The sequence below is a fragment of the Colobus angolensis genome, unplaced genomic scaffold, assembly GCF_000951035.1.
Source record: "Colobus angolensis palliatus isolate OR3802 unplaced genomic scaffold, Cang.pa_1.0 Scaffold87, whole genome shotgun sequence".
NCBI lineage: Eukaryota > Metazoa > Chordata > Mammalia > Primates > Cercopithecidae > Colobus > Colobus angolensis.
Genome location: NW_012122598.1, coordinates 6,198,744 through 6,209,908, shown reverse-complemented (window position 1 = coordinate 6,209,908; position 11,165 = coordinate 6,198,744). Strand labels below are relative to the sequence as shown.

General features: G+C 37.7%; 1 protein-coding gene across 5 annotated transcripts in view; it reads left to right on the top strand.

Moving 5' to 3' along the window:
- The window catches only part of ABCB7 (ATP-binding cassette, sub-family B (MDR/TAP), member 7), a 106,652-nt gene that overhangs the window by 39,592 nt on the left and 55,895 nt on the right, over nucleotides 1–11,165 (top strand). For 2 of the 5 annotated variants that reach the window (XM_011930676.1, XM_011930679.1), the window contains 2 exons: nucleotides 6,399–6,479; nucleotides 8,256–8,342. In XM_011930676.1, coding sequence (XP_011786066.1) covers nucleotides 6,399–6,479; nucleotides 8,256–8,342 — 168 coding nt within the window. The remainder of the gene's footprint in view (nucleotides 1–6,398; nucleotides 6,480–8,255; nucleotides 8,343–11,165) is intronic. The other 3 variants (XM_011930680.1, XM_011930677.1, XM_011930678.1) reach the window with 2 other exon arrangements.

The window sequence follows — 11,165 nt, the reverse complement described above, 5'->3', positions numbered from 1 at the left end:
AGAGTCTTGCTCTGTCGCCTAGGCTGGAGTGCAGTGGAACGATCTTGGCTCATTGCAACCTCCGCCTCCTGAGTTCCAGTGATTCTTCTGCCTCAGCCACTGGAGTAGCTGGGATTACAGGTGCATGCCACCTTACCTGGCTAATTTTTGTATTTTTATGAGAGATGGGGTTTTGCCATGTTAGGCAGACTGGTCTCAAACTCCTGACCTCAAGTGATCCGCCTGCCTCAGCCTCCCAAAGTGCTGGGATTACAGGTGTGAGTCGCCATGCCCAGCCTACATAGGCTTTTTCAGTTGGTTTTGATGGAACTCTGCTTCATAAGGAATCTTAGATAAGACTTTTTTTAAATCCGAGCCCAGTCATGGGTTAGTACCCTCAAATCTCTATCAGTTGATTAAATTCCTTTCCTCTTGAGGTCCCAAGATAATTTGGGGCTCCTGGACCTGTTAGAAAGCGACATTCTTTACTTACCATAGTTTAGGAACCCTGCACAGGAACTATGTAGACAAGGTGTGAGGCCAGTTTTCCCAAGGGGCTTTTATTGACTCTATAAGTCAAGTTAGGTTCCTTAAAGGAAAGTATGCCATTCCAGTCAAAGCCTTGGTAAAATAACCAGTTTCTCCAATTGTGTCCTGTTGCAAAAGAAAACAGTTTATTTATTTTTATTTATTATTTATTCATTTTTGAGACGGAGTCTCGCTCTGTCGCCCAGGCTGGAGTGCAGTGGCATGATCTCGGCAACCTCTGCCTCCCAGGTTCAAGTGATTCTCCTGCTTCAGCCTCCCGTGTAGCTGAGATTATAGGCACCCGCCTCCACACCCGGCTAATTATTGTATTTTTAGTAGAGACAGGGTTTCACCATTAGCCAGGCTGGTATCGAACTCCTGACCTCAAGTGATCTGCCTGCCTTGGCCTCCCAAAGTGCTGGGATTACAGGCGTGAGCCACCATACCCACCCAAGAAAACAGTTTATTATTGCACTTATGCAAATTACTATATTTCCATAAATTAAGAATACTCACAAATATTTTCCAAATTTTAGAGAAATCGGGTAGAGAGAACCATATAGGCTCCAAATTTTGTTTACAGGAGTATATTTTACTCAATTGCTACAAGCTGTAAATAGCTTAAAAGTTTTCTGGACTCTGAAAAATAAAGGATCAGCAACATTTTAAGCAAAGTAAAAAAGATTACTTCAGTCTTATATTAGTTCAGTACATTCAATTAACTCCTATTCTGTTTGATATTCATAAACATTTTAGCTCTCCATGAGAGTCCTAAAAGTTTTTTTTCTCTATTCTAATTTCATAATCTCCAAAGTTATCAGACACCTGCATTTACAAACACCTGTCAAAGTCCTATAGCTGACTATAAACCACCTTTTGAAGAGGATCAGAACAAGACAACATTTGTCTTGTTGTGGATATTAAAAAGTCCTAGGACAGCCACTATTCAAGGAAGTTTTGGTTACTTCTGTGGCATACAATTGTACATAATAATTATAACTATTAATAACATACACAAAGTTATATCAGGATTATAGGAGTTTTACATAATTTTGGAACAGATACCAGTAACATATTTATATAAATACAGCCCAAAGAAAGTCAAATACCATTTCATATTTGACAATGCTTCCTGTATGATTTTTATACTAAATGAGCCAAATTTCACCATTGCATCTGTGCATTATTGATGTCAAACCCAGTTCCTAACAAAACCTTATAGACATATCTACCCAATTTTCATGTTTGACAATAAGGTAAGATTCTCATAAACCTTTTATAACCCTTTACAAAAATTTTTGTTAAACAGTAGATAAGTGCTCTAAGAAAAACCTGTTGTGCTTTTATTCCAGTGTTCAATTTACGGAAAAACCGAATAATACCCCCTTTAACTTTAGCCAATATGTCACACATGTAATTTTTTTTACAGGATTAATTTTTCACAAACCTTCCACAACTTGCTCAGACTTTCAGCTTTATTCTAACTTAAAACAATCCTTTAACCCTTTAATCTAGGCAGAAAAATCCATATTTCCATGCCTTCTTGTAATCTTTTACCAAAAACTCATTTCACTTTCTTTACACACCTTGGATGTAAAACTGTTTCTATTTCCCAAAGATTACTTAAGTCATGTGAACTAAAAGTCATTATACTTTTTACTTTTCTGATAAAATGTTTGATCTAAACTCTTGTTATAATCAAGCCAATTAGTAAAAGATCTTTTTGATATAAGCATCATACACACAACATATATAAATACCCAGAGAGACAGAAAGTCCTGTAGCTGTAAGGTTCTTCATTCGCCGGTTTTTAAGTTTCTCTTTAAAGCCTGAAGTTTCTAGGGCCTAATAAGCAGGCACAGCTGGAAGGCAAAACAGATCTCCAGAAATTAAGGGTCCCATTTTTATACCAGATTCTGGATCCCAAAAAGAGGGAATCAGCTCATCCCCATGGGAGTGTTAATCTCTCAATGTGGGGTGGGGACATCTCCATACTTCCTAGGTGGCTAAGAGCATGCTTCTCTGATCCAAACCTGCAGAGCTGAGTATTTCCCCATAACTGCCATTAGCTGTCCCCAAAAGTATGTTTCCTATTTAGTTATTATACACCAAAGTTCTCTCATAATACAAATTAGTTTCTGTTACCCCCCAAAAGTAAAAAATGTCAGATAATGGAATGCAAAATAGAACAGAGCCTTAGATTTTGAGAGGAATCTATCTACTTTTTATTCCTGAAGTTTCATGAGGAAAACAGAAGCTTATTTCAGAATGGGATCTGTGGCACTTCCTCTTTTTTCCTAAGGAGTCCCAGGCTGTTAGAACTTGAATATCTGCTTTTAATTAGCTGACTTTTAACCATAGTGCTCTTTTTTAAAAAAAAAAAAAAGGCCTTTTAAATTTCTTGTTACCAGACTTTAGCCGGCTGATATTTCTGGCTTTTGAACTTTACCAAAAGTAACTTCACAGGTGCTCAGAGAAAGGAAAAGTTCAAGAAAGTCACACAGATAACAGAAAGTGGTCATTCCTTAAGCCAGGAATTGAATCCTGCACCCCGGCTGCCATTGTGATGGCAGAGACCAAAAGAAAGCACTGCCACGGGGTTACAAGGTCAAGCTCCCAAGGACGTGACTGACAAGTTTTCTGGGGTGTCTTGAACAGTAGGTTTATGGGATCCTAAGCCCATGTTCTATCTTAAGGTACTCCTCTTTATGACAGAATGATACAGAAAGACAAATTCATAGCACAAAGTATAACTGATTCACTACAGCTTAAGACTAGCTTCACAAATCCTTTTTCCAATTAATCAAAATTTTACAGAGGAGCTAAACAGTGATTTTTACTCTTCATTCAACCAGTTCGCACAGAGAGAGAAAGGAAAGGAAAGGGAGAAAAGTATTGCCTACATTGGGAGGGGAAGGCAAAGAGCTCAGGGAGGCCAGAGAAAGACCTACCCATTGCAGCGACACTGAAAATTTCAGGTGGCCACTTGCCGGTAGCGAAGGGATTTTTTCCAGCAGTCCCATCAGCTCTCAAGTTTCCCCCTTTGGGGAGGAAAAATGTCCCCATATCCCATGGTCCTATACATGCCTAATGCTGTCATCCATAGCCATCAGCGAAAAGTGCAAAACAGATTAATCCAAAGAGAATTGTGGTTAACATCCCATAGTGCCAAACCTGTTCTCAGCTGAGAGGGACTTTACTAAGAGGGGCCTCTAACCCCCTAAATCTTAGGAAGGACCCTAACCTTCCTAAGTTGGGCCTGGAACCCAAGATCAGTCAGGTGTCCTTGCCTTTTATTGAGAGGAACCTTTAACCCTGTCTGTCTTAGGAGAAGCTGTAACACCCCTAAGTTGGGCGTCTAACCAATCCCATTCTTTACTTACATATATGCACCCGACCTACCCAAAGTCAGCCAAAGGTGTGCGCAGGTGATTTTCCTTTGGGTCAGGGGTCTCTTTAGTATAGTCCCTTCGGTGGTCTCTAGAGAGATACTGCTGGACCTCACCACTTACCCAAAGTTAGCCTTTAGGTTGGGGGTTTCCTCAGTATTGTCTCTTCTGTGGTTGCCAGAAAGATGTTACTGGAAAGGGGTCCCAATCTAGACCCCAAGAGAGGGTTCTTAGATCTCATGCAAGAAAGAATTCAGGGTAAGTCCTTAGAGAAAAGGGAAAGCAAGTTTATTAAGAAAGTAAGGGAATAAAAGAATGGCTACTCTGTAGGCAGAGCAGATTTTTATGGTTATTTCTTGATTATGTGATAAGCACATAATCAAGGTGGATTATTCTTGCCTCCCTTTTTTAGACCATATAGGGTAACTTCCTGATGTCACCATGGTATTTGTAAACTGTCATGGTGCTGGTGGGAGTGTACTAATGAGGACGACCCAAGATTACTCTTGTCGCTATCTTGGTTTTGGTGGGTTTTAGCCAGCTTCTTTACTACAACCTGTTTTATCAGCCAGGTCTTTATGACCTGTATTTTGTGCCGACCTCCTAGCTCATCCTGTGACTTAGAATGCCTTAACCACCTGGAAATGTAGCCCAGCACATCTCAGCCTTATTTTACTAATCCCCTACTCAAGATGGAGTTGCTCTGGTTCAAATGCCTCTGATACTTTGGGAGAGACTTGACCTGAGAAGCAAATTTTTTCCTCACTAAATTGATGGTAGATTTCAAAAAGGTGTCTGTCCATTTTGCAGATGTCTCTGTGGTATTTCACGTGGAGAGATTCTTCTGCCTTCTTTCAGCTCCACTTTTGAAACGTTACCGAGGAAAAAATGGCCTCAAGGAAACTTTGATTGGAGTTGCAAACTAAAGATTATCTGAGACAGGTCTCAATTTACAGGTTTATTTTGCTAAGGTTAAGGACCATGGCACATGACACAGCCTCAGGAGGTCCTGAGAACATGTGTCCCAGTTGGTTTGGTTTAAACTTTTGTTTATACAATAGGGGCAGGCGGTGGGGGGTGGTGTGACTTCCAGGTCGTAGGTTGAAAGAGTTAAGCCCTGCCTGAAGAGTTGAATTCAGCATAAAGAAATGCTTGAGTTTGAACAGGGGCTTGTGGAATCCAAGGTTCTTCTCATGTAGATGAAGCTTTCAGGTCGCAAGCTTCAGAGATAAAAGATGGTGAATGTCTCTTATCAGACCTTAAAAGGTGTCAGACTTTCCAGAAAAGACTTAGTAAGGGAAGGAGAGTCTCTGTCGAATGCAAATTTCCCCCACAAGAGACAGATTTGTAGGGCCATTTCAGAATATGTCAAAGAAATTATTTTTGGGATAAAATACTTCGATTTCCTTCAGGGTCTGTTAATCTGTCATATGATACTATAGCAGTCGGGTTGAATTTGGCATCTCATTGCCACAAATTCTGCTTTGTCAGTCTTAAGATCGCTGTTTTAATGTTAATACTGGCCAGTTGTTTCTGAACTCCAAAAGGACGAGGGTGTATTGAGGCATGTCCAATTCCACCCCCCCAACCAGCATCATGGCCTGAACTAGACTTCCAGGTTTCTTTGGGGTCCCCTTGGCCAAGAGTGGGGCCATTCAGTTAGTTGGGGAACTTAGCAGCGTTTTCCTTTTGGCTTACAGAGTCCATCATCTGGTTACATAGAATCGTTTGTCAAAACTGATCTTGTGACTAGTGTATAAATTTAGCATTCAGATTAAGACTAAAGAAGGCACAGAAACAAGATGTGGAGCATAATGAAATGCAGTAAAGAGAGTTAGAACAAAAGAGTATTTGAAAAGAACATAAAAGCCATTTAAGAAAAAGTGGGTTGAAGACTTTAGGGGATTTAAGAAGCGAAGACCAAGAAAAAAGAAAAGAAACAGACAGAAACCAGAAAGAAAGGGGATGAAAAGAAAGTACAATTTGACATTTATAATGACTAATACAATTTACTTCCATACCTGGACCACAAATTTTATTTTTGTCTTTTTTTGTTTTTGTTTTTGTTTTGAGACAGAGTCTCGCTCTTGTTGCCAGGCTGGAGTGCAGTGGCGCGATCTCGGCTCACTGCAACCTCCACCCCTCATGGGTTCAAGCGATTCTCCTGCTTCAGCCTCCTGAGTGGCTGGGACTACAGGTGCGCACCACCATGCCCAGCTAATTTTTATATTTTTGGTAGAGACAGGGTTTCACCATGTTGGCCAGGATTGTCTCGATCTCCAGACTTCATGATCTGCCCGCCTCGGCCTCCCAAAGTGCTGGGATTATAGGCGTGAGCCACCAGGCCCAGCCTGTTTTTTGTCTTTTTAGGCATACATTAAAAGCATAATCATCTCTCCAATATTGGCTATGGTTTTAATTTTGTGTATGTTTGTGAACAGAGGAAATAATCTTTGAATATTGTGTCCACTCTGAAACTTCCCCCTTTTTTTTCCTTGTCAGCAGATCCCAGAGTCATTAAAAAGTATCACATGGCAGAGATTGGGAAAAGGCAATTCAAGACAGTTCTTAGATGCTGCAAAGGTAAGATTGAGCAAACACATCTACATATAGCTAGGGAAAACCTGTAAGCCCTTGGAGCATTTCCCAATGTATACTACATATTTTACATCTCCCTTTTGGTGTTTTTCTAAATGCTGGCAAGATGAATAAGAATTTATGTTTCTGCTTCTGGAAATACAGAGGAAGTCTTGATGTTTTCTATCCCTGGAAAATTCTATCTGAATCTCTTGAATCAGTGCCAACTAGAGTAATATTTTCAGAAAGCTTTTATAAATGTAATAGCAACTTGTTGACACTTAAATTTATCCTGTTAATTTATATCTGATATGTGAAATGCTTTTTTTTTTTATGTTACCAGTGTTCAGATAGTAGAAATATCAAGGGATTCTAAGCTTATTAGAGCCCATGAGGTAGGTAGTGCTGAGTTTACGTGTCAATGAGGTTATTTTTCATTGCTAATGTAAGTGAAAGACATCTTTAAAAATTCCCAGTGCTTTGAAATGAGACCCATAAATCTCCATGATAGAAAAGACGAGAAAATTAGAAGACAGTCTAAATTCTGGGTATTTTGTTTATTTTTTCTTTCTGATTAATAATTATTTGCCGTTAAGGTATAAGGCATTGTTCTAATTTATGCAGAGGCTGTAGAAATGAATTATATTTTCCATTATTAAAGTGTTGAGGGGAAAATGTGCTTAGTCTTCTTATTGTCTATGACACCACTAAGTTTACTTCTGTTTTAGTCTTTTGTTTTGTTGAAGACCTCACTATCTTGTGTGGTATTCACCAGACCCCTTGATAAGACTTGTTGCTCAATCTTTTAGAGGAAAAAATGGCACAGAGAGACATTGTCAGACTAAGAATTACCTTTTGATGTTTTCCTTTTACAAAGTGCTTTGAGATTATTGATCCAAAAATCGATATCCTGTTTATGGCAATTACTTTTTCTATCTCAACTGGTGAGAACAAGAAGGCACTTTTTACTTTTTGTAATTCCATTTTCATAGCTTGGCCCAGAGCTGATATTGTTATGCTATGTATGATATTGATACACATTTGTATTTGTAAAGAACTGTGTCTTTGTTCATTAATTATTGATTATTATAGCTACTGAAAAATCATCTAATCCAACAAGTATTGAAACTTACCTTGCCCATGTGTAAGATACTGTGGTATGTTCCATGGGAGATACAAAGATAAAAGACACTGTCTCTGATCTTCAGAAATTTATCACATAATAAGAAAGGCAAAACAGTGTATGCAAATGACTACAATATAGGCATAAGACAGATTATGAGATATTAAAAAATACCTTGTTTCTAAATGTATATATGAGCCAGTACAACAAGAAAAATAATCAGTTGTTTAAAATCAACTGTATTAATTATAAAACAGAAATGTATAGACAAGGAAAGCAAGTGAGATATAAATTAACTATGTATTATACTTGCTTACCAATAATGAAATAAGAGATTATCAGCACTATAGTAGTGAATGACACTGGGAAAGCCAGTATAAGTCAAGTAGAAGTGTAAAACAGGTTAAATCCTTAAAACATCAGTTTCAAAAGCTATTTAGAGAAAGTGACTTCACTGAGTTTGTTCTATCTTAATATTTTTTATATAAATTTAGCTATAAGTTAATTGTGGAGGTGTTTTGCTTTACTATGCCAGACTAAATACTATACCTGTGAATTTGTTTTGGAAACATTCATTAGATTAGACTGTTTAAGCCAGGTTTTGAAACATCTGAAATTCTGTAATAGCTAATGGACTGCTTGGTATCATCTTCAATTAGGCTCTCCAGGTATGGCCACTGATAGAAAAGAGGACATGTTGGCATGGTCATGCAGGAGGAGGACTCCACACAGACCCAAAAGAAGGGGTAAGAGTCTGTAACAATTAACTGGAAATTCTTGATGATTGTCCTTGCACAGAAGATATATGTATTTAAGATTATAATATTCTAGAATATTTTGATTGACTCATCTAATTGCATGTTCTCTAATGAAAAAAATCATATTCATTGACCATAGTTTATAGATGATATTTTCTCAGACTTAAAGATTTACGATTGACTAAAAAAGAAAAGTTATTTGTCCACCTAAATGTTTTAGTTCTTTAAATAGCATCAGTTGAGGTTGTTATGTAATCTAGCCTTATAATAAGTATAAGTAGGCGAATTAGATTTAGCACCTAAAAAACAATTTTTTGTGTGTGTGTGTTTGTGTGTGCACGCGCACGTGCTTCAGGGTTAATGTTTCCGCTTCTATACATTTAGAGAAATCCTAAAATACCCCCTAGTTTCATGGTAAATCCTCTATCTACCTGATCCACCTAGTTATCCATATTCTTTATCATTATTATTATCATTATACAGCCATGCTAAGCAGTAGGACTGTTAAAATAGAAAGACTTGTGCTATATATTTTTTTCTCAGTAAGTGAAAAATGTCACTGGAATACTGTTACACAGTATTACATCTGGCCCTTTTTCTCTGAGCTTGCCTTTATTTTCTTCCTCTGGCTTGACCCAATCAGTATATGCATGTTATTTCTAAGTAGAAATGATATTTTCAGGGTTGGTGGTCAAGTGAACAAATTTCATGTAAAAGTACTCTTTAAATTGTAGAAAGAGAAGTAAATGTTAGTTATTTTTTTGATAGGAAGTGATTGGCAGGAAACAGTTTTCAGTGCTTTTTTCCATTCTTCTTTGATTCCTATTACAGTTCTTTCAAGGAACTCAAAACACTTCACATTCATGTTTCTGTCCCATTTTTGAACATTGTTATCCTTCATAGCTGATTTTTTTTTTTTTTTTTTTATACTTTAAGTTCTAGGGTACATGTGCATAACGTGCAGGTTTGTTACATATGTATACTTGTGCCATGTTGGTGTGCTGCACCCATCAACTCGTCAGCACCCATCAATTCATCATTTATATCAGGTATACCTCCCCAATGCAATCCCTCCCCCCTCCCCCCTCCCCATGATAAGCCCCAGTGTGTGATGTTCCCCTTCCCAAGTCCAAGTGATCTCATTGTTCAGTTCCCACCTATGAGTGAGAACATGCGGTGTTTGGTTTTCTCTTCTTGTGATAGTTTGCTAAGAATGATGGTTTCCAGCTGCATCCATGTCCCTACAAAGGACGCAAACTCATCCTTTTTTATGGCTGCATAGTATTCCATGGTGTATATGTGCCACATTTTCTTAATCCAGTCTGTCACAGATGGACATAGCTGATTTTTAAAACAGCAAAATATCATAAAATAAAATTTAAAAAAATTAACCCAAATAGTAAGATTTGTTTATCCCTGCATTAGTTTTTGGTATGATATTTGCCAGTTTTCAGAATCATCTGTCACCAAGGCCTCTTAAGGATAGTTGCTAATAATATTCTAAACACAACCAAAAATATGTTGACTTAATAAAGAGAAGCAGCTACTTCTTTTAGGCTCAAGCACTATAAACTTCAAGACAGTTTCTTTCTGCTCCAGCAAAATAAAGCAACACTCATTGTAATACTTTAGTCTGTAGCCCTTTGTTTTCCCTTGCCATCTTTGTATTAGTTTAGCCTTTTTATCTAAATGGAATCATAGAATCATATAACTTGGAGACCATGTCAGAAAAGAAATAGTATGGAGTCGTAGTTAAGAGCTTGAGCTCTGGAGCCAGACTGCCTGGATTTGAATTGTGGCTCCATCACTTGCTAGTAGAATGACCTTGAGCTAGTTACTTAATCTCCGTATGCTTCAGTTTCTTCATCTGTAAAATGAGGATGGTAATTTTGAAGGGGATTTAAATGAGTGAACTCCTCACACCATGTTAAAGCTCTTAAATAGTGCTTGACACATAGTAAGTGCTCAATAAATTTTAGCTGCGGTTGTTATAATGTGAGATTGTAAGGCCTGTCCTCTACCATAATCCATTTATTTAAAAACTATATATTGAATACCTTCTTTGTGCTAAACTCTGTGTTAAGTGCTGGAGATATACAAGACAAAATCTCCGCTGTCTAGAAACTTAACAACATGGCAGAATATCTAAATTGCCATGTAGAAGTTTTATCACTGTGACAAATAATAGATTTTACCTCATAACCAACTGAAATCTGTAGTGCTTTACTTTTTGTGTGCTTGTTTATAGAGAAGGGATCTCTCTGTGTTGCCCAAACTGCTCTCGAACTCCTGGGCTCAAGCGATCCTCCCACCTCAGCCTCCCCGAGTAGCTGGGACTACAAGTGTGCACCACCAGACCCAGCTTTGCTTCACTTTTTATTCATATGTGTGTTCTTAACAACAAACAATCAGTATTAATAATGCTGCTTGGAAGTTATTTAAATCATTCATTTATATAGCGTGGGATCATAAAGGGTTTGTGAAAAAGGAGTGGCAATTTCAGTATTTGAAAACTCCTGTTTTTAAAGTAATGTATTAAGAAATTGTTTTATAATAGAATCCCCAGATTTTTAAAGGATTTTGGAGCTTTATTCCTGCATTTAAATTTTTATTTATATGCTGCTTTAAAGAGGTGTCTGCTAGTAAATTTAGTTAGCCATGTGCTCTTAATAAGGACACAAATAATGAAGACCTTAATGAAAGGATTCTTTCTGAGATTTTGCTTGACATACTCTTTTTTTATGTTAGAAACACATTCTTATTGATTGGACACAGTCAGAAGCTGGTAGTTTTTAAAGAGAAATTTTCACT